Below are 26,812 nucleotides of genomic sequence, written 5' to 3'. Positions count from 1 at the left end.
GTAGAATTTCAAAACAGAGGGTCAGACTCATTTGGAGGGATGTCTTGATACTCCCGCCTAGAAAGTGTTCAAGTCGTAGGCAGGAGGAAGTACAGACCCAGGAACACAAACCAGAACGATCTCCTATCCTTGAGCGCCCCACCTGCCTGCGCCTGCCCACCTCCAGCTCCAAACAACGCTCTGATGCTTGATTATCAGTTAGGTTCTCCTGGGTGATTTTTTTCTCCCGTTCATGGTGTAGAAGCCTTGTCGAACTATCACTACCCCATAAAACTACCCATGGAACTACCCACAACCCATACGAAAGCCTTATCAAATATGTGTGTGCGTGTAAGCCCCGAGATGCTTGAAAATATTGGCTTAAAGCAAAAAAAAGTCTGTTCTCATGAGTGTTTTTTCACGTTCATGATGTAGAAGCCTTGTCGAATTATCACTATCCCATAAAACTACCCATGGAACTACCCAGAACCTCTACGAAAGCCTTATGAAATATGTGGGGGGTTTTCACGTTCATGATATAGAAACCTTGTCGAATTATCACTACCCCATAAAACTACCCATGGAACTACCCAGAACCCCTACGAAAGCCTTATCTTATCAAATACGTGTGTGCGTGTAAACTCCGAGCTGCTTAAGAATGTGGATGTAAATTAAAAAAGAAAAAACGCCTTGTCTTTTACGCGATAAGGCCGAGCACAACACCACAACACCGGTACCCGCCGATGCATTGCGCCGACCACTTTTTCCTTCCCGTGATCTCTTTTTTGCCCAGCCTTGGCCGTTAGTCTTATTACATGCTGCGTAAAATGATCTGTCTACTTTATGACGGCGTGGCGGTGGTGGTGGTGGTGGTGTTGCGTCATCCGTAAACTAATATATGGGATGAGATCTTGAAGTTACGAAAGAATACGTGTCGGTTGAGTAACTTTTGTGATTAGGCGAGATAAGGCTGAAGGATAATTACTCGCAGAGGAGGTTGTAGAAAATAAAATAAAAAGATAAAATAGAATAGCGAGGTTGGTAGGGTAGAATTAGTGGAGGAATTTGAAGTCTGAAGGATAATTGTTCACAGAGGAGGTTGTAGAAAATAAAATAAAAAAGATAAAATAGAATAGCGAGGTTGGTAGGGTAGAATTAGTGGAGGAATTTGAAGTCTGAAGGATAATTGTTCACAGAGGAGGTTGTAGAAAAAAAAAAAAGATAAAGTAGATTAGTGAGGTTGGTAGGGTAGAATTAGTGGAGGAATTTGAAGTCTGAAGGATAATTGTTCACAGAGGAGGTTGTAGAAAATAAAGTAAAAAAGATAAATTACGTAGATTAGCGAGGTTGTTTGGTTAGAATTAGTGGAGGAATTTGAAGTCTGAAGGATAATTGTTCGCAGAGGTAGTTATAGGGAAATAAAAAGATTAGGTAGATTAGCGAGGCACTTAAGGCAGAATTAGAGGAAGAATTCAAAGTTTAAATGATGACTATAATGGAGGAATTGGATTTTGGAGATAATGAAGGAGTAGATTTTTGTTTCCCTCATATCCCCAGAGTCTGTTGTCCAAAGGGTAACTGAGGAATGAGATTGCTTTTGGAGATAATTATGAAATGAGGATATATTCTTTCTCTTCTCCCATGAATTTGAAGTCTAAATAAGGATGCCTACTGGAGGACTGGGGGAGTATTGTTAAGTTAGTGTTGTGGCAGGTGGCTGTTACTGGAATCGAAAACACAATCGTCATGAGAGGTAATGAGACGTGCTGACTGACAGTGATGGGTCTAGGCAGTGACTGGTTCATTTATTGGGCCAAACCTCATACTTTGGTTTTGTTATTTTTTTTTTACAGCATAGGAGACAGCACAAGGGCACACAAAAAGGAAACAGTAAAAAAAGCCCGCTACTCGCTGCTCCTGTAAAGAATCCGAAGAGGTGGCCGAAAGAGCAGTCAGTTCGAATATGCAGTCCTAATCCTGACTGAGGCAGAGCTAGACATACGAAACAAAATATTTAATTACCGTGATTTTCATTCTTGGCTTGCGAAGACTAAATGAGGATAATTATTAGGTACGAGTGTCTCAGGAATAATTAGAGAAATCAATTGCAGTGTCCCCTGAAGGAAAAAAAACGTGTTCAGTCATTGTCTCCTGCGTGTTGCACCTTCGTGGCCGGCAACGTGCAGCCCCGCCAAGGTCTGGACGTGGATTAATGACTGTTCAGGAGGAATGTAAGGAATGATTAACAGCCAAATGTGGAGGAAAAGAGTCGCTGGAGACTGCAAAGGAATTGGAGACAAAGGTTTTCATTTTGGTCGGTGACAATAAATAAGAACTCATATACGTGTGACGATGAAATAAGAACTGATTTACAGAAGTGACAATGGATTAAACTTCAATTGTAGGAGTGATGATGAACAAGAAAAGCTTCAATGATATTAGTGGTAATAGATAAAAACTTCAATTATAGGAGTGATGATAAACAAGAAAAGCTTCAATAACAGGAGTGGTAATAGATGAAAACTTCAATTATAGGAGTTAAATAGGTAAAAAAAAAAAAAAAATTCAATAATTGGAGTGGAAATCGACAAAAAAAAAAAAAACTACAGAAGGAATGACAATGAATAAAACATTAATTATAGGATTGACAGTGAATAAAAACTTCACTTATAGGGATGGTAATGGATAACAAACTTCCATTATAGCAGTGACGATAGATAACAATAGGAATAGGGGAAGAATCAAGTTACAGAAGGTAATCTACTGTCGAAGGAAAAGATAATGAGATGAAAATGAAAGCTGACATGAGTTAAGAGCATCTCAAGGGGAAGCAAAGGCAGATGGAAGAAAAAATACGGTGAATAAGGAAAAAAATAATATTGAGAGAGAGAGAGAGAGAGAGAGAGAGAGAGAGAGAGAGAGAATTAATTGGGGCGAGGCTGGGGTAACTAATGGGTTTGAAGGTAGCGTGTGTGTGTGTGTGTGTGTGTGTGTGTGTGTGTGTGTGTGTGTGTGTGTGTTTATTGTCGCCGCTGCCAGGTGTTAATTAAGGCTGATTCACAGGTGTGTTTAGGTATGGGAGTGTGGACGTGTGTGTGTGTGTGTGTGTGTGTGTGTGTGTGTGTGTGTGCGTGTGTGTGTGTGTGTGAAAGGTCAAGCTGTGTGAATTACTACCGTCCTTTGATATATGCAAATTAAATGAGGGTTTAATATCATGTAACGTAACTGGTAAACAATTTTTTTAGTATTATTGTAACATTTTATGATATGTAATTGTTCCCGCCGTCAGGATGTGTGTGTCTGTTTGTTTGTTTCTTTCTCGCTAAATGTTTTCTGTCATGTTTTTCTTCTTTCTCTTCATCCTGCGTTTTCTCCTTATTCCGTTTTCTCTCCGCTTTGTGTGTCGCTTTCCTCGTCTATTTTTGTTATTGTTGTGTCTTGCTGTGTATTTCTCGTTTCCGTCTCACCGTCTCAGCCCTCCCCTTTCATTTTCTCACCTCTGCTTTGATGTCCTTCTCTTTTGTATCTGTTATGTAGTTTTCTGCACTCTTTCTGTATTCTTTTTCTTGCATCTCTTCCCACCATTACTACCACCACTGTTCCTACTGCTAATATACTTGTTTTCCTGCTCCTCCTCCTCCTCATTTCCCGTCTTTTTCTTCCATCTCTTCCTACCATTACTTCCACCACTATAACTATTATTAATATACTTGTTTTCCTCCTCCTCCTCCTCCTCCTCCTCCTCCTCATTTTCCTCCTACGCGTTTTCCTCCCCTTTCTCCTCCTCCTCCTACTCGTTTTTATGTTCTCTTTTCCTTCAACGCCTCTTTCTACTCCTCCCTTTATTCTTCATTTTCCTCACCTTTCTTACTCTTATCTCCCTCCTACTCGTTTTTCTCCTCTTATATATCTACGTTTTTTTTTTTTTTACTCTTCTTATATTCTTTCTTTCCCTCCTCCTCCTCCTCCTCCTTCTCACCATCATCATCATAATTTTTTCCTCCTTCCTCCTCCTACTCGTTTTCCTCCTCTTATTCTCGTATGTCTATTTTCACTGCTCTTATTCAGATTACAATTCCTCTTCCTCCTCTTCCTTCTTCGTCTCCTCCTCCTCCTCCTCCTCCTCCTCCTCCTCCTGCTATTACTACTACTACTACTACTACTACTACTACTACTACTACTAATAATAATAATAATAATAATAATAATAATAATAATAATAATAATAATAATAATAACACACCTATTCGTCCTCACCCCGCAGGTCGCCGCGAGAGGGCCGTGTGCGCTCGGGCGTGAGGTGGTGGTGGGCGCCGAGGACGAGCGGGCGGTGATGGTGGTGCTGGTGGTGGGCGGCCTGGGAGCGGGGGCGGCGCGGAGGTCCTGCCACGCCCACGGAGCCACGCCCTTCTTCCTCAACACTCAGGAGGACGCCGATATTCTACGTAGGATTCTGAAGGGTGAGTACTGGGAGGATGTGATGATAGATAAAAATATATGTAGATAGATAGATGGAGAAAAAGATAGATAGATAGATAGATGAAAATAGAAAAAATTATAGAAGTTGGTAAGTTGGTAGGAAGGCGGATAGGATGTAGATAGCTAGATAGAAAGATAGATAAATAATAGATAAATTGGTGAGTAGACTTGTAGGTAGGTGAGGAGAGAGGGAAGGAGGGAGATTAAAAGAGACATCATCATTATAAAAAGGTTATTTGTCTTTATATATCTTGTCTGTGAGGTTGTTATTTTGCATTGTTGAATCACACCGCGGTTATTATTCTTATTTATTAACTAGTTTCTTTGTGTCTCGCGGATATTCTTTTATTGTTTCACCGCCTCGGTTATATTTTTTTAATCAACTATTTTCACTGCACTTTTTTATTATTATCTTATTAACAAGTTACGATGCGTCTTTTCATGGCTCTCTTATTAAAAAAAAGTTTGATTGCGCATCGGTATTTTTTTTTCATTTATTATCTGGTTTTATTGCGCTTTTCGTTTCTTTTTTTTATTTGTATACTAGTTTCATTGCGTTGCTGTGAACTGTTTTTTTTTTTTTTCTAGCCAGTTTCATCGCGCGGCTGTTTCTGGGTTTATTTATTTATTTTCTGTTTTTTCGTCGCGTCGTTTTAACAGTCAAAGTTTTCCGAGTCTTTTGCTCCACATTGAAAATCTGCACTCGAGGGGATTTCCGGCTTTATTTGTATTTCACCCGGTACAGTTTTTTCCTTTTTTTCACTTCATATCCCGTTCCATTTTCATTGTATGCGTATGTATGTATGTATGTGTCTATCTTTGTATATCTATCCGTCCCCGTCTGCCTGTGTCTGTCTGTCTGTCTGGCTCTTCCTTTTACCTCCTACGTCTTGCCTTACTCCTCTTTTGTCTTCTCTTCTTTCCTTCTTTCCTTTCCTTTCCTCTTCTTTCCTTCCATTCCACAAACATGATCCAACACGTTTCATTTTCTCACAATCCTTTTTCCTCTATTCTTTTTTCCCCCTTCTCTTCTCCTCCTCCTCCTCCTCCTCTTCCTCCTCGTCCTCCTCCTCCTCCTCCTCCTCCATACCTTTCCTCACGCACGCAAATTCCCACGCATCCACACACCTGAACCCTCGCACCTTACTCTCCTAAACCCCCTCTTTCTCACCTGCTTCCTCTCTCCCTCCTTCCATCCTTTCTTCCTTCTTTATTTCCCTCAGAATGTAAAACTTCTCCCTCTTTTTGTCTCCACTCTTTCTCTCACTCTCTCTTATCGACCTGTTTATCTTTATCTGTCTATCCATCTTTCTATTTATCTCCCCTTTTTCTAGTGTTTTCTTTTTCATCAAATCTCTTTCTCTCCTCACTCTCACTTGTCTTATCTTATCTCTCAGTTTATCTATCTATCTGTCTATCTATCCATCTATCTATCCCCCATCATATTTTAGTCTTCTTTCTCATCAAATTTCTCTCCTTCTTTACCATCCTCCTCACCGTCTTCATCTCTGCCCTTTCTTCCCCTTCATCTTTTACCTCTCGTCTCGCCCTTCTGATTCCCTCCCACCTTCCACTTCATCTAAACCTTTATACATGCCTGGAGGAAAAGGGGGAAGGGGGGATGCCGGGGGGCTGATGCATAATTTAGCCGGCTGTACAGGTAATCAAGGTAAGTACAGTCTTTAAGGGAGGCTGCAGGTGGTGTTACTTGTCGCAGGTAAATTTGTGTGGCCGGCTACTGTGTTACGAAGAGGGGAGAGAGAGAGAGAGGGAGAGGGAGAGAGAATTGCTTTGTTTCTTCATTTTCTTTGCCTTTTTTCCTTTTGTATATTTTCTTTCTTTCTTTCTTGCTTTTAATTTTTAACTTTTCTTTCTTCTATCAATCCGTTATTTTCGTTTTGGTTAGTGTGTGTGTGTGTGTGTGTGTGTGTGTGTGTGTGTGTGTGTGTGTGTGTGTGTGTGTGTGTGTGTGTGTGTGTGTGTGTGTGTGTGTGTGTGTGTGTGTGTGTGTGTGTGTGTGTGTGTGTGTGTGTGTGTGTGTGTCCTATACGCCTCTCCTAAACACGAACTTTCCATTCACTAGTGTACACAAATTTTTACTTACACATGTGCGTAAATATGCTGCGCCATGGTGTAATATTTTTTGGTGTACACAACATTTTACTTACACGCACATACACACACACACACACACACACACACACGAACACATAATATTTGCCGCACACTTAATTTTTTGTATATCGTGAACGTTCCTACATGAAGTCTTTAGTACACAAGTATATATGTATATCTTCCTCTTCCTATGATTCTGCCTTTCTTTCAATACTTTCGGGCCACTCAACTTTTCCTTAACTAATCACTGACATCAGAGACTTTGCCGAATAGCCGTCCCGTAACTTTTTACTCTCCCTCTCCCTCTGATATTCCCCTACTTATCCAGGCTCCCTTCTCCTCTTCCCACTGCCCCCTTCCCTTCCCCTTCATCCTTCTCCCTTCCCTGCTCGGTTCTTTTTCCCTCTCTGCTTCTTTCCTCTCTACTATTCCTTCCTTTCTGTGTTCTCTCCCCCTGTACTCTTCCTTCCCCTTTATCTTTTTTTCTTTTCCTCTCTCAGTTATTTTTTTTTTCCTTTTACGCTCCCTTCCTCTCCACTGTTTCTTCCTTTCTTTCCTCCCTCCCCTCTTTCCTCCTTTACCATTCTCCTCATGCTTTCTTCTTCTTCCGTCCTCTCCCTTCCCTCCCTTCCCTTCTCTACTCTGCCATTCTTCCTTCTCCCTCTTCGCTCCCATCCCCTCTACATTTCCCTCCCTTTCTTTACTCACCTTTTCTGTGTCTCTTCCCTCTTTGCTCACTATGTCTCTGCCTCTCCCTTTCCTTTCGTTCTCCCCCTCTCTCTCTCTCCCTTCCTCCTCTCTTCTCCCTTTCCCTCTCCCCCTCTCCCTCTCTCTCCGGTCACCTGATAAAAGTTTTTTGGCGTGTCTTTTAAGTTATGAATATTCCTCCTCCGTTACAGTAATGATATTTTTGCCTCTCTCTCTCTCTCTCTCTCTCTCTCTCTCTCCCCTTTTCATTACTATAGTCTCCTCCTCTTCCTCCTCCTCTTCCTCCTTTTCCTTAATTCTCCCTTTCCATTTTCTCCACCAAATTTGTATCACCTTTCCTCATTTTCTTTCTTCTTTCCTCTCACACTGACCTCTTAGTATTATACACGTCTTCTTCCTCTTCTTTCTCCTCTTCCTCCTCTCTCTTCCCTACCTCTTTTTGACACCTGGCCACTGAGTTTACCTTTTTTTCATAGCGAAGGTGCAGGAAGGGAGGGAGGAAAAGGAAAGAAGGGAGGAAAGGAATGGAAGGAAGAGGGAGAGAGGAGGAGGAGGAAGGAAGGAGGGAGAGAATATAACCCTTCGGAACACTGGGCAAAAATTCTTGGAACTATACAAGTTTTCCTTTTTTTTTTTTTGCCTTTCTCTTTTTGCACATCAGCATATCGGTTTTTTTTTTTTTTGCATCGTTTTATTGCGTATGTGTGTGTGTGTGTGTGTGTGTGTGTGTGTGTGTGTGTGTGTGTGTGTGTGTGTGTGTGTGTGTGTGTGTGTGTGTGTGTGTGTGTGTGTGTGTGTGTGCTTCGTTTAATATTTCAGGTTAGCAGCGAAGTTGAATGGTAAAGATTCTGAGAGAGAGAGAGAGAGAGAGAGAGAGAGAGAGAGAGAGAGAGAGAGAGAGAGAGAAAGGAAGGGGTCATATCGAATGGGGCAGAAAGTCATATTGGATTGAGTGAGAGATAGGTGAGAGGGGAGATAAGGGGGTAGGGTGAGAGAGGAAAGGAGAGAGAAAGAGAGAGAGAGAGAGAGAGAGAGAGAGAGAGAGAGAGAGAGAGAGAGAGAGAGAGAGAGAGAGAGAGAGAGAGAGAGAGAGAGAGAGAGAGAGAGAGAGAGAGAGAGACCGTAAGCCCTAAAGTCGACCTGAAAGTGAATGACCTGGGAAACACTCACCTGGCGACGGGGGGGAGGGGGGCAGGTAAGGCAGGTGAGAGGGAGAGAGAGGGGAGAGCTGGGAGATGAGAGAGAGGGAGTAAGCTGAAGGAGAAAGAGAATGCTAAAGGGAGGGAAAGGGAGACAGAAAGGAGATTAGGAATATATCAGGGAGAGGAGGTCAGGGAGAAGGGAGGAGATTGCCAGGGAGGGAGAGTGAGAGGCTTGAGAGGAGAGGAGAGGTGAGGGGAGGCAGGGAGGGAGATTGGAGGCTGGGGGGAGGGGAAGGAAAGGAAGGGAACGAATGTTCGTAAGAGAGAGGGAGAGGAGGGAGGGGGAGGGAAGGAGGGGAAGACCATGGTAGGAGAAGGAGAATGGACGGGGAGGGAAGAGGAGGAGGAGGAAGGAAGAAGAGAGAGGAAGAGGTCATCTATGAAGAAAAAAAATAATTACTTGTAAGGTCACTGACACCGCTAACTTTGAAGGGGAATGTATGTGTGTACTTATGTATGTATGAATGTATGTATGTATGTATGTATGTATGTATGTATGTATGTATGACGTATGTTGTGGAACCTTATCAGGGCTTAACGGTGTAGTTTTTTGGTCAGTGTGTGTGTGTGTGTGTGTGTGTGTGTGTGTGTGTGTGTGTGTGTGTGCGCGCGCGTGTGTCCGTTAGCCGCATCAAAAACACACACACGTACACACACCTTTCCTTATATAGCTTCAGAATGCGCACACTCCGTCTTGAGGACATGGTGAACGAACAAACAAAGGAACGAATATACGAAGCGAATGTGCGAAGGAAGAAGCGAACAAAGGAAGACACAAGCGAAGGGTGAGTTAAATGCTCTTACGAAACGGTGAATGAGGAAGACGTTGATGAGGCAGGAAAGATAACATCATTAGCAAGAGCAAAGTAGCACATTAATAGAGGATGTTTGTTTCTCTGTTTGTTTGTTTGTTTGTGTGTTTAAATGCTAAAATAATCAGAAGAAAATAAACAAAGCAGCCAATAAACAAATTGAACGCAAACAAACTAATTAAAAGACAAAGAAGAAAAAAACGGCCACTCGAAGGCCTAGACATGTAAACAAAACAAAACATATGAAAAAAATAAACTACGATTAAAGAAAACAATAGAATAAAAATAAAAATAAGAAAATGAGAAAAAAATAATATGCTAATAAAAGGGTAAGACATGTAAAGAAAAAAATAAGAAAACCACGATAAAAGAAAACAAATATACAAAAAAAGTAAAAAGAAAACATGAAAAATATATATCATGCTAGTAAAAAGCCAAGGTATGTAAAGAAAGAAAACAAACAAAATGAAACCTATATCAAAAGAAAACAAAATAAATAAAAATGTGACTAGAAAACAAAAATAAAATCAAACAGAGGAATAATAACTTGTCATCCCTTTCACACATGACAAACAAAAAAAAATCAGACAGCGATAAAAGAAAACACAAATAAAAAGTGAATAAGAAAACAAGAAAATAAGAAAAAAATAAGTCCTAAAAGACCAAGACAAACAAAAACAAAACAAAAAATACGAAAAAGCAAAAAAAATAAATAAATACGGGAAAGTAAAACAAATAAATAAAAAAATAGAAAATAAGATAAATAACACGCCAGTAAAAGACCAAAACGAAAAAAAAAAGAATAACACTACAATAAAATAAAATAAAATAAATAAAAATAGCATGAAAATAAGAAAGTATGAAAATGATATGCTAGTGACAGGCAAAAACATGTAAACTAAACCAACTATGAAAGAAAACAAGGAACTAAAAACAAAATCAAATAAAAGCAGACAACAGAAATAAAAGCCAACACAGAGGAACATTAGCTTGTCATCCCTTTCACTCATGACCAAAAATAAATCAAACTATAATAAAAAAAAATATGATGAAAAAGATAAGACAATAAGGAAGAAAAAAAGGCTAGTGAAAGGCCAAGGTATACGGGCAAAAAAAAAAAAAAATTAAATAAAACTACGATGAAAGAAAACATCGATTAAAATAAAGTAAAAAAAAAAAAAAAGGGAAAACAAGAAAAAAGAATGTTAATAAAAGGCAAAAAACATGAAGCAAATAAAAAATAAAACTTCAAAAAAATAGAAATAAAATAAGAAAATAAATAAAGAAAAATGAAAGAAAATAACATTACAAAAATAAAACAAAACACAACATGAATATCAGCTTGTCATCCCACTCACACACCTGATTCGCGCCTTTCCTCACCAGTCCTTGGGTCGCGAAGACAGATGTGCGGCAGGTGAGGAGATGATGTCAGTCAGCACACACTCACAGACACATCATGAAGGAGCTTATAACACTGACTTCAAACTTCGCCTCTTCCCCTTCCTTTGACTTTGGTGCTGCTCTTTTATCTCTCTCTCTCTCTCTCTCTCTCTCTCTCTCTCTCTCTCTCTCTCTTTTGTCTCTTTTTGTTTGTATTTGTCGCTCTCTCGCTCTATGTCAATGGTTGTCGTCCTTTCTCCCCATTAGTCTGTCTGTCATCCATCTGTTTGTCATCCCTCAGTCAGTGTTTGTAGTTCTGTCTGTCTTCATCAATGTCTCTGTCTGTCTGTTTATATGTCGTTATGTCACTGTTTGTCGTTTGATAGGCACGTTACGTCCACTGGGTTTATGGTCTTTCCGAAGTGTATTTTAGTGCTTTTTTATGGGAAAAGTTCGCTAAATTGTATAAGGGGAGAGAAATGGTCATAAAACTGATATGAAGGAAACTATAACAGCAACAATAATCAAAGTAATAGTAATAAAAATAATGATTATAGTAATTATGGTGTTACAAATAATTACCTGCCCGATGATAAGCGCGTTAGGTGATAAGTGCGTTAGGAGTTTATAATGAGGTAATAGTGAAGGCTGAGAGAGAGAGAGAGAGAGAGAGAGAGAGAGAGAGAGAGAGAGAGAGAGAGAGAGAGAGAGAGAGTGTTGGAGGGTAAAAATGAACATCGTTACGAAGACAATTTTAACCACTAATTGCCCTAATGGATAAGAGTCGGAGGAGGAGGAGGAGGAGGAGATAAGAGATTACAAGGAAGATAACGAAGCGGGAAGAGGAGGAGGGAGGGAAGGAAGAATTGAATTGGAGGAAAGAGAAGAAAAAAAGGAGCAATCGGATCAGAGAAAGAAAGATACAAAGAAAGAATTAAAAAGTGGAGTGAAAGAAGAGGAGGAGAATAAAGAAGAACAGGCGTGGGTGGAGCGAGAAACAGAGAAGAAGGAAAAAGAGAAAAAAAGAAGAGGAGGAATAAAAAAGAGGAGAGGTAGAACAAGAAGCACAGGCGGAGGAGGAGGAGAAGGAGGAGGAGGAGGAAAAAGAAGAATAGGAGGATTATTAAAAAAAGGAGGAGGAGGAGGAGGAGAATGAAAAGCAACAGGAATAAGAGAAGAAAGAAGAAGAAAAGAAGGAGGAGGAGGAGGTGAAAGAATAATAGGAAAATGGATGAAAAAGGAGGAGCAGAAGAACGAAGAGGAAGGAATACGAGAGTGGAACAAGAAAAATAGAAGAGGAAGAAAAAAAAGATGTAAAAAAGTAGGAGGATGAGAATGAAGAGGAATAAGAGAGGATGGAACAAGAAGAAAAAGAGGAGGAGGAGGAGGAAGAGGAGGCCTAGATGGACGCGCAGAAGAGGCCGAGGTATCGATGCCCTCAAATGTCAGCGGCCTCAGTGACCCGCTTACGGAGGGCGGCGCCGCGACCTTTGAGGGGAGAGAGGCTTAAAAAATGCCGCCACAATGTTTACCTGGAGCAAGGCGGGGCAAGGTAAGGGGGGGGTGCGGGAGGGTTGCAGAGGCAGAGACTAGCCCTTACCCCATCAACCCCTCTCCCCATCGACCCATGACCCCACCCCACTCCTCGCCTTCTGTTCTCTCTTGCCACTGGTCAACCTAACGTCACCCCTGTTCTCCCCACCCCTGTTCTCTCTCTCTCTCTCTCTCTCTCTCTCCCCCCACTCAGTTCTACCCTATCCCCTTCAAACACTCACACTTGCCTTTGTCTTCTTCCCTTCCTGTTTGCTCTGTTCTTTTCCTATTGTCCTCTCATCTTCAGTTCGTGTCTTGCCCTTCTCTGTTCCTCTTGTGTCTCCTCGTCTGCAATCACTCCATTTTTGCTTTGTTTGTCCGTATTCATTCTGCTTCTCACTCCGTTTTCATCCCATCTCTGCCATTTCTCACCCATTTCCATTCTTCCTCTTATTCCGTCTTCATTCCGTCTGTTCCTCTTGTTCTTACTCTGCAATTATTTCACTCTCATTCCACCTCTTACTTCGTCTTCATCCCATCTTTGCTCTTCCTCAGTCATCTCCATCCTGTCTCATGCCTCATCCCTCTTACTCCATCTCCACTCCATCTCTTCCTCTTGTCTCATACCCTGCAATCACGCCACTCTCATTCCGCCTCTTTCTCCGTTGTCATCCCCTCTCTCCGTCCTTCCTCACCCATCTCCATCCTGTCTCATGCCTCATCCCTCTTATTCAGTCTCCACCCCATTTGTTCCTGCCCCACCCATCTCCATCTTGCCTATTTCCCAAGTGTTTAGGCCTTGCCCCGCCCCACCCATGTCAGTTCTCGGCCCCGTATTTACAACGCTTTTGCAAGACTATAGGCCTGTAAACATAAAGAGTCTGCAAGAGGTCGGTTAGAATACATATGTTAGCTCCTGTAAGTCTATTTTTATCTTGTTACTCATTAAATTATCCAACCTCGCCTCTCTTCTCGTCTCCTCTTACCTCCCCTTCTCTGCCCTCGTTCTGTGCTTTCCTTTTCTCTCCCGTCCTCATATTTTCTCTCCTCTTCCATTTTCCTTCCCACTCCTAACCTTTCATCTCTTTCCTCCCCTTTTCTCCCCTTGTTCTGTGTTTTCCTTTTCTCTCCCGTCCTCATATTTTCTCTCCTCTTCCATTTTCCTTCCCACTTCTAACCTTTCATCTCTTTACTTCCCCTCGGAATTCCGTCGGATTGGAAACTTGCAAATGTCACACCAATTTTCAAAAAGGGGGACAAGTCTCATCCAGGAAACTATCGACCAATTAGCCTGACATCTATTGTTTGTAAGTTAATGGAGACTATCATTCGCGACAATATGGTGAAATTCTTCGAAGAAAATAATATGATAAATAATTCGCAACATGGCTTCCGTAGTAAACGTTCGTGTTTGGCTAACTTACTTGATTTTTTTCACTATATTTTTGAGGTGTTCGATGAAAGCAGATCAGTAGATATCATATATCTGGATTTTCAAAAGGCATTTGATAAGGTCCCCCACCAACGATTGCTCAGCAAACTACTGGCGCACGGTATCTCGGGAAACGTTCACAATTGGCTTGCGGACTGGCTCTCTGAGCGGAAACAGAGAGTAGTTCTAAACGGTGTTACATCTAATTGGCTCGATGTCAAAAGCGGCGTACCTCAAGGATCAGTGCTTGGCCCCATGCTCTTCTTAATTTATGTTAGTGATATCGATGATGGGCTCACTTGCAAAGTATCAAAATTTGCTGATGACACAAAAATTGCTAGTAAAGTAACTGCGACACTCGACGAAGAAGCTTTACAATCAGATATAGATCGACTTGCACGTTGGGCCAATCAATGGCAAATGAAATTTAACGTTGACAAATGTAAAGTGTTGCACATCGGAAAAAATAACAATCGCGTTCGGTACATAATGAATGGCCAACAACTTTCTGCAGTAAGTAAAGAAAAGAATCTTGGAATCACTATATCAAGCGATTTAAAGCCCGGTCAGCATTGTTCAGAGGTAGTTAAAACTGCAAACAAATTGGTTGGCTTCATCGGACGAGTCTTTAATAATAAATCCGAAAAAGTAATATTAAAACTGTATAATTCGTTGGTTCGACCCCGTCTAGAGTACTGTGTACAGTTTTGGTCTCCCTACTACAGAAAAGACATAGAAAAGTTGGAACGGGTCCAACGAAGAGTAACAAAGATGATTCCTAGGTTGAGAAATTTGTCATATGAACAAAGGCTTAAAGAAGTAAATTTATTCAGCCTATCAAAACGAAGAATGCGAGGCGATCTAATAGAAGTGTTTAAAATGTTCAAAGGATTCAGTGATATTAATGCGGAAGATTACTTTACAATTGATCGATCAAATAGAACAAGAAGAAATCACAATTTGAAGATAAGTGGTAAAAGATTCTCGTCGCACGAAGCTAAACACTTCTTCTTCAATCGAGTTGTTAATGTTTGGAACTCTCTACCTTGTGATGTCGTTGATAGTACAACAGTTACGGCCTTCAAGAATAGATAAGACAAGTGTTTTGAATCCAACCAGCAACTAAGATATTACTCATTGTCGTAATAACGTTAAGTTCTTTCGAATACTGGTGTCCTTGTCCGCTTTTATCGCCGGGTTAGTGGTAGCAGTAATGGTAGTTCTTTCCTCTTTCCTACATAAATTCCATGCAGTTTTTCCATGCTGCATGGTTCTTTTTCCTTTCCTGCCAGCTTTGGCTGGAGGGATGGGGGGGTGGGGAGGAGCCTTCGCCTTTGCTGTCCTTCATCTTCCACTTTTGATTAGATAGTTAGTGTAGCTTGTCACAAACAACCTCGTAAGGACCAGCAGGTCTGCTGTTGTTTGTTCTTCCTTTGTGTTTCTTTGTGTTCCCTCTTCTCCTTTAAATCGTTTAGTCATATTCGTACCCTTCACGTGGATGGCATGTAAGCGTGTTCCACTCTAGTGTATTTTTTGAGCCCACTTCTGCGTGCCCCATTTTTCAACCTTGGCTTATCTTGCATCAGCTATTGCCACATGTGAGTCTGGTTCCTGCGCGCGCTACGCCTTTGCGAGGAATGCAAATTGAGGTTATTTTCCTGCATGACTTTTTAACCCATGAATATTTTTTCCCGAGTCATCCCTGCATGCAGTTTAAATATTTAATGCCCAGTAATGGATAAGGAGACCAGAACTGAATTGTATAATCAAGGTGTGGACCCACTCGTGCTGAATGTAACTCAGAATAACCTCGCTTCTTTGGTTCACACTTCTAATAATAATACTTTATATACTTTTGCCACAGTACTTTGCCATAGCGTACGTGTTCTTTGATTGAGAGTTACAGCTGCTACAATTAAAGGATAACATCACTTTTGTTTGCTCTTCTTGGAATGGATAACATCACTTTTGTTTGCTCTTCTTGGAATGGATAACATCATTTTTGTTTGCTCTTCTTGGAATGGATAACATCACTTTTGTTTGCTCTTCTTGGAATGGATAACATCACTTGTTTGCTCTTCTTGGAATGGATAACATCATTTTTGTTTGCTCTTCTTGGAATGGATAACATCACTTTTGTTTGCTCTTCTTGGAATGGATAACATCACTTTTGTTTGCTCTTCTTGGAATGGATAACATCACTTTTGTTTGCTCTTCTTGGAATGGATAACATCACTTTTGTTTGCTCTTCTTGGAATGGATAACATCACTTTTGTTTGCTCTTCTTGGAATGGATAACAGCACTTTTGTTTATTCTTCTTGGAATGGATAACATCACTTTTGTTTGCTCTTCTTGGAATGGATAACATCACTTTTTGTTTGCACATTATATAGTAATGGACATCGGCACATTTTGTTTACACCTCTAGGAATGGATAACAAAACCTCCTGTTTGCACTTCTTGGAATGAATTACATCACCTTTTGTGTGTATAGGAATGGATAACACCACTTCTCTTGTTTGCACTTTTAGGAATAACTCGTGAGGTATTGGAGTAGTTTCTTGCTCTTATTCTTGTTTTGCCCATTCGTCTGTCCTTCCCATCCTCCCTCCCCCTTCCATCCCTCTGCTGCCTTACCTTTAGCGGAACAGCACTACATTAATTAACAATACCTATATGTTTTTTTGTTTTCTTTTTGGTTAGTGCAGAGCTAGAGAACTTTTATTGTCCGAGTCAAGGGCATGTGTGTGTGTGTGTGTGTGTGTATGTGTGTGTGTGTGTGTGTGGGTGTGTGTGTGTGTGTGTGTGTGTGTGTGTGTGTGTGTGTGTGTGTGTTAATGCGCTCATTGAAGATGACTTATGACATTTGCCGAAGTTTTTAGACCATGGTCGCCTCCTCGTGGGGAGAGAGAGAGAGAGAGAGAGAGAGAGAGAGAGAGAGAGAGAGAGAGAGAGAGAGAGAGAGAGAGAGAGAGAGAGAGAGAGAGAGAGAGAGAGAGAGAGAGAGAGAGAGAGAGGTGGGGGGGAGGGGTGAAGAAAGAAAAGCTAACAGAACAATAAAAAATAAACAGCAGTAACAAAACACCGCCAGCAACAAAAACAAAAACAAAAACACAAACACAACAAAAAACGCGAACAGAGGCCAAGAAAAACACGGCCTTAAAGCAACATAACACGCCCGAAACGAGGCTCCTCATGCATAAAAGAAAACACTAGTAAAGGATGACATTAAGAAGGCTTAGTTTAGTCCTTCTCCTGTGTCTTGTTGTGAGGAGGGAAGGAAGGAAGGAGAGGAGGTTGGGGGGGAGGCAGAAGATAGGGGGAAGGTGGCAGAGATTAGGGGGGGAGGAAGCAGGTGAATGGAGAAGGGTACTGGGGATGTGAAGGAAGGTGATGGGGGTAGGGGGCAAAGGATAGGGGAAGGGGGAAGGGGGGCAAGGAATAGGGGAGGAGGAGGAGGCAGGTGAAGGGGGAAGGGGAGAAGGGTGCTGGGGAGGTGAAGGGAGGTGATGGGGGAAGGGAGGGCAGTGAAAAGGGGAGGAAGAGAAGGCAGGTGAAGGGAGAAGAGGAGAAGGGTGCTGGGGAGGTGAGGGGATATAATGAGGGGAAGAGGGGAGCTGAGAATAGGGGCAGGGGAGGCATGTGGAGGGAGAAGGGGAGATGGGTGAAGTGTGGGTGGGTGAAAGGAAGGGGAGACTATAATGACGGAGAGAAAAAGTGGAATGATAGATAGATACTGAATAATAATGGAATGAATGATAGATGATGAATACTGGATACAATGTTAGATATAAGATAGATAGAAGATAGATAAAATATATATATGACGGAGAAAAAGGTGGAATAACAGATAGATAATGGATGATACTGGAATGAATGATAGATAATGAATAAAGAGAGCTAGATAGATAGAAGATAGATAGATGGATAAAAGAATAAAGGTGGAGAGATGTGTGAAAGGAAAGGGAAGAAGATTTTGACCGAGAGAATAAAAGAGAATGACTTATGAAGGAGTGAGAGATGAGTAAGCGAATGTATTGAAAGAGAGAACAAGGGAGAATGCCGGAGAGAGGAATAAGGGAAAAATAGTGGAAAATGAAAGGAAGACAAGATTAACTATTGGAGGAGAGACAGAGGAAGGACAGTAGAAAGGAATAAGTAGCTTAGTGGGAATAACAAGGATAGGATAATGAAGGATAAGTGATAAGGATGAAAAAGGAGATAGAGAAAGAGGGAATAGAATTGAAAGGGAATAAGAGGAAGAACAAGAAGGAATGGGGAGGAGAGGATGACGAAGGATGAGGTTATAAATAAGGATGAGAGGAAGAGAGAAAGAGGGAATAGGATGAATTGAGGGAAGGATTAAGGTGAAGGAAAAGGATTATAAGGGGGATGTAGAGGATGGATGGAGGAGTGGGTGATGGAAAGGATTGAAGACAGAATAGAAAACCGTATGAGAATAATGAATAAGGGAATGACAAGTTGATGAAGAGTGCAGTGAAGATGATGATAGGGAGAAATGAAGAATAGTGAAAGGAGAGGATGATAAAGAGTTCAGTGAAGAAGATGAGAGATGGGAAATAGTGAAGGAAGAGATAGATAGTGATAAAGAGAGCAGTTAAGGAGATAATGGATATAAAGATGGAGATAAAGAATAGTGAAAGGGATGGTAGGAAGAAATGAAAAAAGAATAGTGAAGGAATTGACACACTACCTCCCTCCTCCCTCCCCCCCTCCCCCCCTCAACATCCCCCGGGCAGGAATAGAAAAAAGGACAAGCAATTAGGAAAAAAAAGAGAGAAAAACAGGAATGGAAAGTGTTCCTGACGTTTGTGCGAAATAGAATAACATTGTGGCGTTAGAATGGGGGAGAGAGAGAGAGAGAGAGAGAGAGAGAGAGAGAGAGAGAGAGAGAGAGAGAGAGAGAGAGAGAGAGAGAGAGAGAGAGAGAGAGAGAGAGAGAGAGAGAGAGAGAGAGAGAGAGAGAGAGAGAGAGAGAGAGAGAGAGCAAACAAACGGAGAAGCCAGCCATTTCGATACACAGAAAAACGGTTGGGGGGCAAAAAAGGCATTGAAACGCCCGCCAAGTAAAATAAATAAATAAATAAATAAAAACTTGTACAGCCGCATGAAAGACTGAAAGGTTTCCGGCGAGAGAGAGAGAGAGAGAGAGAGAGAGAGAGAGAGAGAGAGAGAGAGAGAGAGAGAGAGAGAGAGAGAGAGAGAGAGAGAGAGAGAGAGAGAGAGAGAGAGAGAGAAGAGAGAGAAAGCTTTTAGTCCAGGAAAATAAGTAAAGAGTGCCCATTAAAAGGAAATAAAATAAATCACTCGTGTCAGAGAATAAGTGTGTGTGTGTGTGTGTGTGTGTGTGTGTGTGTGTGTGTGTGTGTGTGGAGAGAGAGAGAGAGAGAGAGAGAGAGAGAGAGAGAGAGAGAGAGAGAGAGAGAGAGAGAGAGAGAGAGAGAGAGAGAGAGAGAGAGAGAGAGAGAGAGAGAGAGAGAGAGAGAGAGAGAGAGAGAGAGAGAGAGAGAGACATCCCCCAAAACACGTGAAAAAAAAAAGAAATACAGAACAGAAGAAAAAGTACATGAAAAAAAAGCAAAACGTTGAAGAAAAAAAATCACGTTCACGCAGAAGAGAAAAAAGAATTGAAAACTACGCGATAAAAATAGTAATAAAAGAGCAGTCAAAGAGGGATCAGTATTATAAGACCGTTTCGCTTCTCACATCACCTATTTCCAAAGGCCAAAGATGGAGTCAGTCGGGTTCTAATGAGTGTTTCCTTAGGTTCAGGGTACAGAGGAAGGGTCAAACTACCACCAGGGTCATAAAACTACTCCTGGCTATGCCCACAACTCTTCCGAAAGCCTTGTTAAATGTGTGTTTCCTTAGGTTCAGGGTACAGAGGAAGGGTCAAACTACCACCAGGGTCATAAAACTACCCCTGGAAATGCCCACAACTCTTCCGAAAGCCTTGTCAAATTTGTGTTTCCTTAGGTTCACGGTACAGAGGAAGGGTCAAACTACCACCAGGGTCATAAAACTACTCCTGGAAATGCCGGAAACTCCTAAGAAAGCCTGTCAAATGTGTGTTTCCTCAGGTTCATGGTACAGAGGAATGGTCAAACTACCAACAGGGCCATAAAACTACTGGAAATGCCCACAACTCCTACGAAAGCCTTGTCAAATATGTGTTCATTGGGCGGCGAAATATCTTATAATACGACCCAGGTACATAAAAGTGAAAGACATGTATTGAGAGAACATTAAGTGCATATACAATGAGAGAGAAATTGGAATATAAGGAGAAAGCGATCCATAAACACACAAACACACACAAAAAAGTAACATGATAAGCGACACAAATAACAAATGCGAGGAATAAAAAAAAAGTGGTTAAACATGAACTTAAAAAAAAAGAAAAAAAGGTCTCAAAAAATTAAGTTAAAAATGTTAGAGAAAAAAACAACAAGTAAAAGGAAAAGAAAAAGAAGGCATAGAAAATATATAGTTAAAAGTGTTAGAGAAGAAACTAAAAATAAAGAAGAAAAAGAAGTCACAAAGAATAGACAGTTATAAACGTTAGAGAATAAACTGATAAAAAGAAGAAGAAAAAGCATTCACTAAAAATACATATGCTAGTTAAAAACCTAATCGAGAAACCAAGAAAAAAGATGAAAAAATAAGTAAGTAAAAATATATGTACTAGTTAAAAGCGTTATCGTGAACCTAAGAAAAAGCAGAAAAAGTCACTTGCGTATAACATCAAGAAAGTATGAAAAAGAAAGAAAATGTAAGTTACTAGTTAAAACATTATGGAAAAAGTAAGGAAAAGGAGGAGAAAAAGCCACTTGCGTAAAACGACATCAAGAAAGTATGAAAAAGAAAGAAAATGTAAGTTACTAGTTAAAACATTATGGAAAAAGTAAGAAAAAGGAGGAGAAAAAGTCACTTGCGTAAAACGACATCAAGAAAATAAGAAAAAGAAAGAAAATGTAAGTTACTAGTTAAAACATTATGGAAAAAGTAAGAAAAAGGAGGAGAAAAAGTCACTTGCGTAAAACGACATCAAGAAAGTATGAAAAAGAAAGAAAATGTAAGTTAAAACATTATGGAAAAAGTAAGAAAAAGGAGGAGAAAAAGTCACTTACGTAAAACGACATCAAGAAAATAAGAAAAAGAAAGAAAATATAAGTTACTGATTCAAATATTATCGAGAAAGTGAGAAAAAGGAGAAAAGTCAGGAATTATAAACGCTATCAGGAAACTAAGAATACAAAAAATGATACTTGTTAAAAGCGCTATCGAGAAACTAATGAAAAGAAGAAGAAAAAGTCGCTACTAATAAAAAAATATCGATACCATGAAAAATAAGAGAAAATGTCCCTAATTAAAAGCGATATCGAGAAGGTAAAAAAAGAAGGGAAAACGCCTCTAGTTAAGAACGGCATAAAAAAAAAGTCAGGCTCTACATACTTCAATCACAATCGGCAAACCAACGAGAGAAAGAGTCGGAAAGCACTGTTACATCGCTCCGAGACAAAACGCAACGCCATTATGAAACTGCGCCGCCGACCGATACGGAGGCGAGGCGCCGCAAAAAAGTGGTGGCTAGACGCGCGAAGGAGGTGGGGTGAAGGTCGCTCCGGCACGCAAAGAGACAAATAGAGAGTAACAAAAAGATACAGATAGATAGAAATATATAGATAAGCAGATAGATAGATAGATAAATAGATAGATAGATAGACAGATAAAAGATAGATAGATGGGTAGATAGACAGGGAGAAAGAAGTACAGATAATAGAAGTACAGGGAATAGAACACAGACACAGAAAGATAGATAGAAAGTATACTGATAAAAAAGGAGCGTAGGTAAGATATAGATAAGGTGGGAAGGAAAAACAGGTAATAGATAGATGCACAAATATAAAGAAAGTAATATAGGCAACGTTTTGATAGGTAGGGAAGGAAAACAAAGGAACGAAGCCCTGGATAAATAGAAAGATAGATAGATAGATGGATGCATGGATGTGTAGATAAAGGATTATAGGTAACATTTAGATAAGTAGAGAAGGAGAAAAGAGAATAGTGACATAGGCGGACAGATTGATAGATAGATAGATAGGTAGATCAATAGATAAAGATAGATAGATAGGTAGATCAATAGATAAGAAGTATAGACAACATAAAGATGAGTAGGGAAGGAGAAGGAGGTAATATAGAGTAAATCATTGGAGATACAGGTAGGGGAGAGACACCTGTAGACACTCATTAAGGTAGGTATGGAGTGCAGGTAACAGGTAAGCAGTTAACATATAAACAAGCTGAAAGGAAAGAAAAGAAAGCAAGTGATAAATTACTGAGACAAGAATAATAATTTAGTGAGTTGTTACGAGGTGGAGCTGAAGGTGTACAGGTAGAAGCAGACAGGTGACAGGTAATGGGGTCATGAGCCAGGAGGAGGAGGAGGAGGAGGAGGAGGAGAAGGAGGCTGGAAATACGGGTTTGCGCGCCAGTAATTTTGGTTCCTTGAACTAATTGATGACAAGAAATTGACGTCTTGAAAGTAAGTCGTGGAACTGAGAGCGAGAGAGAGAGAGAGAGAGAGAGAGAGAGAGAGAGAGAGAGAGAGAGAGAGAGAGAGAGAGAGAGAGAGAGAGAGAGAGAGAGAGAGAGAGAGAGAGAGAGAGAGAGAGAGAGAGAGAGAGAGAGAGAGAGAGAGAGAGAGAGAGATTAATTAAACATCCAATTCAGAATACAACCAAGAGAGGGAAACAACTGTGGGAGGATTATGAAGCCAAAAGAATGGAAAAAAGCTAAAAAAACTAAGTGAAATTACTCTTAGTGGGAAGGGCCATTAAGCGATGCAGTAATCAGCAAATGAGATAAAAAAGGGAAAGAAAACGATAGAAAGGTGTGTTGTATGAGGGAGAGTAGAATGGAAGAGGAGGAGGAGAAAGAGGAAAAAGAGGAGGAGGAAGCGAGATTAGCAGATGCATAAGAGGATAAAGTAAAGGTATAAAGGAAGAAATAGGATATGAATAGCAAAGGAACAAAAGGGGGATGGAGTGGAATTTGATGGAGGAGGAAGTGCATAAATAGGATGAGAGGGAGACGAAAGGGAAAAAAAAGGAGGGAGGTTTAAAGGAGGGGAAAAAGAAAGTGGATAGGAGAATGATATGAAAAAGAAGAAGTGGGAAGGAGAACTGGGTAGAGGAGGAGGAAGGAAAAGCTTGCAGAGAAAAAGTGGAGGAGGAAGAGGAAGAGCAAGATGATGCTTTAGAATAAGAGGTAGACCGGTACGAAAGAGAGAAAAAGTAGAGCTGAGTGAGGAAAGTTTGAGAAATAAGATTAGCGACAGAAAGAGGTAAAGAGGATTCTGGCAGAGAGGAAGACGAAATAGAGAAGAGGAAGGAAGGAAGGAAGAAAAGGAGAGAGGGATGATATTTATAGTAAAGGGAAGAGTAAACGTGGAAGAAAGATGAAGAAATGTGAAAAAGAGAGAATGAAAGATAATTTGGTAAAGAAAACAAGGAGAATTAAGAATGGAACTGAAGATAAGGAGGAGGAAGTGGATAAAATATTAAGAGAAAGAGGAGACAGGAAATTAGATGAAGAAGAAAATGATGAGAATATAAAAATGAAGGGAAAGAGGAATGAGAGAGAGAGAGAGAGAGAGAGAGAGAGAGAGAGAGAGAGAGAGAGAGAGAGAGAGAGAGAGAGAGAGAGAGAGAGAGAGAGAGAGAGAGAGAGAGAGAGAGAGAGAGAGAGAGAGCAATAGAAAAAAATAAGAATACGAAAGAAAGTTAAAAAAATAGTGAAGAGAAACCATGTATAGGAAAGGAGGAAGTATAGAGGAAATTGGAGACGAAAAAAAGAAGGGAAAGATGAGGCAAAGAAAAGGAAGGTAAAGAGAGTAATGAGGAAGGATTGAAGAAGTCATTAATTCCCTGAAGCTAAAGATTGTATAAAAAAAACTATAATTATGAAAAAGCCAAGGAGAGTAGAAAGAGGAAATAAAGAAGAGGAAGAAAAAAGAGAATAAAATAGAATATAAAAGAAATACAAAAACACGGAGAGGGAAGAAAGAGAAAAAGCTAACGATGAATGGAGAAAAAGTAGAATAAACGGGAAGAATATAAAAAGAAAAAAAAAGAAGATAAAGAAGAGGAAGAAGAAGGATAATAAAGAGAAGTGATACCAAAAGACCAATGGAAAAGAAAGAGAAGGAAAGCTGATTAAACGGGAAAAATATAAAAAAGAACAAATAAATGAAAAGATAAAGAAGAGAAAGAGGAAGGAGAAGAAAGAGAAAGGATATCAAAAGACCAATGGGAAAGAAAGAGAAGGACAGGAATAGGGAGAGGAAGGAGAAAAAAGAGGAAAGGATGTAAAAAGAGAAGATGAAGAAGAGGAAAAAGAAGAAGAATGAGAAAGGAGAAAAAGAGAGAAGAAAGAGAAAAAGGAAAGAGAAGAAAGATAAAGAAAGAGAAGAGGAAAACGAAGGATATAGAAAGAATATAAAAAAACCATGAGAGAAGGAAGAGGAAGAAAAAGATAATGAAGACGAAGACTGAAAAGAAAAAGGAAGACTATACAAAAAAAAACGAGAGAAGAAAAAGGAAAAAAAAGTACTTAAGAGGAAATTTAGGGATATGAAAAGAATATGAAATGGTCAGGAAAGGAGAAAGAGATAAAAAGGAAAGAAAGAAGATGAAGATGAAGGAGAATAAAGAGGGAACATATAAAAGAAACGACCAGGAGAGAGGAAAGAGGGAAAAGAAGATGAAGAGGAAGCAGGATAAAGAGAAAGAATATAAAAAAAGACTAGAAAAAAGAGGGTAAAGGAAACAAAGATGAAGGATATATACAGACAAACATAAAAGAGGAAGAAGAGTAAAGAAGAGGAATAAGAGTAATAAAAAAGAGGAAGTAGAGTAAAGAGGAAGAATATAAAAAAAACAAAAAAAAAAGAAAAGAAAAAGAACACGAAGACGAGGAATATATAAAAGACCTCCGGAAAAGAAAGAAAGAGAAGAACAAAGACAAGAGTAAGAGTAAGAGGAAGAGGACTAAAGAGGACGGCTGAGAGTGGTCGTGCTGATGCCTCGTGGCCCGTAATCACCACTAACGACCCAAACGAGGCCATTCGAGGACCCGTGATCGTTATGAAGGCAGACATAGCTCAGAGGAGGACTTCCGGCGAGGCCACCTGTTGAGAGAGAGAGAGAGAGAGAGAGAGAGAGAGAGAGAGAGAGAGAGAGAGAGAGAGAGAGGAGAGCATGTCATGTTTACTTGTTTATTTCTTCTTCTCCATTACTCTGACATTCTAAACATAAACAATCAATTTCCTTCAACAAGCGAAAGAAAATATAAGACTTCCAACATTTTTCCCGTGAGAGAGAGAGAGAGAGAGAGAGAGAGAGAGAGAGAGAGAGAGAGAGAGAGAGAGAGAGAGAGAGAGAGAGAGAGAGAGAGAGAGAGAGAGAGAGAGAGAGAGAGAGAGAGAGAGAGAGAGAGAGAGAGAGAGAGAGAGAGAGAGAGAGAGAGAGAGAGAGAGAGAGAGAGAGAGAGTGTCAATTTCATAAGCAATATTCAAGTTAAAGTTTCAAGGTAATGTCGCCGTCGTTTAAAAAAGTATTCCATTAGGCCCCAAACATTTTCTCTTTCCTCATTTTTTTTCCTTTCCATCTGTTTCCATTAGTGCTGGCAGTTGCTTTTCCTCCCTTCACTCCTCGGCCTCCTCCTTTCTCTTTTCCTCCTCCTCTTCCTCCTCCTTCTCCTCTCTCCTCCTCCTCCTCCTCCCTCATTTCTTTGTTATGTTCCTGTCAATTCTTCATTTTCCCTCTCCATCATCTTTACAAATCTGTACGAGAAAGCATCAAGAAGAAAACGTGAATCATACTTTATTTCACTTATTTTTCCTTTCCTTTCTATTGTTATATTTTTCCTTGACCTTCTTCGACGTTTCCTCCTCCTCCCCCTCCTCCTCTTTCTCCTCCTCCATCTCCTTCTTCACCTTCTCGTCCTCTTACTCCTCTTCCTCATTCTCCTTCGCCTCCTCCTCCTCTTCCTTCTGGAAAAGTAAATGTATATATATCCTGAAGGCATAGGCTGAAGTCCACCCTCGGAGTTACTTCAGTTCCCCATTTAAGGCTAGTAAAAGAAAACGAAGCTGAGGAACGTAAAGAAAACGGGATGTGTCGGTCAAGTGGGGTGAAAACAAATGACTGGCAATAATTCTAAGCTCAGAGTAGAAGATTTATAAGACTGGAGGGGAAAAACAGGGAAAAAAAGAGGCGGTTTAGGAGGAAGAGGAGGAAGGAAATAAATGAGAGGAAGAAAGAACGGTACCCCGTAAAAAAAGGATCTTTTGTTCTCAAGGAAATACAAAACCTAAGATAAATATGAAAATCAAGGAAAAGAGAAGCAATACATAAATCAGGAAAAACAAAAACAAAAATAACCATGAGTGAGAGAAAGAAAATTTATACCGAGGAAGAGGAGGCGGAGGAGGAGGAGGAAAAGAAGAAAGATAAATATTAAACTGAGAAGGAGGAGGGAGGAAGAGGAATATTGATAAACTGGTAGGGATAGACGGGAATTTATACGGAGAAAGGGAAATGGGGAAAAATATGAAGCTAAAATAGATTAACGACTCTTGGAACAAACAGAAAAAAACGGAGAACAGGAACCAAAGGGAAGAGTCATGAGAGAAAGGGAACCAATAGAAAGCGAAATTATGGAGAACAGAAGCGAAAGAAAAGAAAAGGAAGGCTGAAAGGAGAAAGGAAGGGGGAGAGGGAAGGCAGAGAGGAAGAAGAAGAAGCAACTAAAAAAAAAAGGAGAGAAAAAGAACCAATGGAAAACAATATCATGGAAAACAGAAGCGATAGGAAAGAGAAGGAAGGAGGAAGGGAGAGAGAGGGAGAAAGTGAGAAAGGAAGGGCAGAGAGGAAGAAGAAGCACCAAAAAAAAAGGAGGGTAAAAGAACTAATGGAAAACAATATCATGGAAAACAAAAGCGAAAGGAAGGAGAAGGAAGGAGGGAGGGAGAGAGGGAGAGAATGAGAAAGGGAGGGCAGAGAGGAAGAAAAGGGACCTAAAGAGCCATGGAAGGAGAAAAATAGAACCAATGGAAAACAAAATCATATAAAACAGAAGCGAA

General features: G+C 40.3%; 1 protein-coding gene across 2 annotated transcripts in view; it reads left to right on the top strand.

Annotated features, from left to right (window-relative positions):
- Positions 1-26,812, top strand: part of LOC127006683 (uncharacterized) — a 91,448-nt gene that overhangs the window by 58,864 nt on the left and 5,772 nt on the right. For both annotated transcript variants that reach the window (XM_050876877.1, XM_050876876.1), the window contains exon 3: positions 4,244-4,439. In XM_050876877.1, the coding sequence (XP_050732834.1) occupies positions 4,244-4,439 (196 nt within the window). The remainder of the gene's footprint in view (positions 1-4,243; positions 4,440-26,812) is intronic.

Source organism: Eriocheir sinensis, chromosome 33 (genome assembly GCF_024679095.1).
Source record: "Eriocheir sinensis breed Jianghai 21 chromosome 33, ASM2467909v1, whole genome shotgun sequence".
NCBI lineage: Eukaryota > Metazoa > Arthropoda > Malacostraca > Decapoda > Varunidae > Eriocheir > Eriocheir sinensis.
The sequence above is the reverse complement of the archived record's forward strand: the minus strand, read 5'-3'. Positions and strand labels throughout refer to the sequence as shown.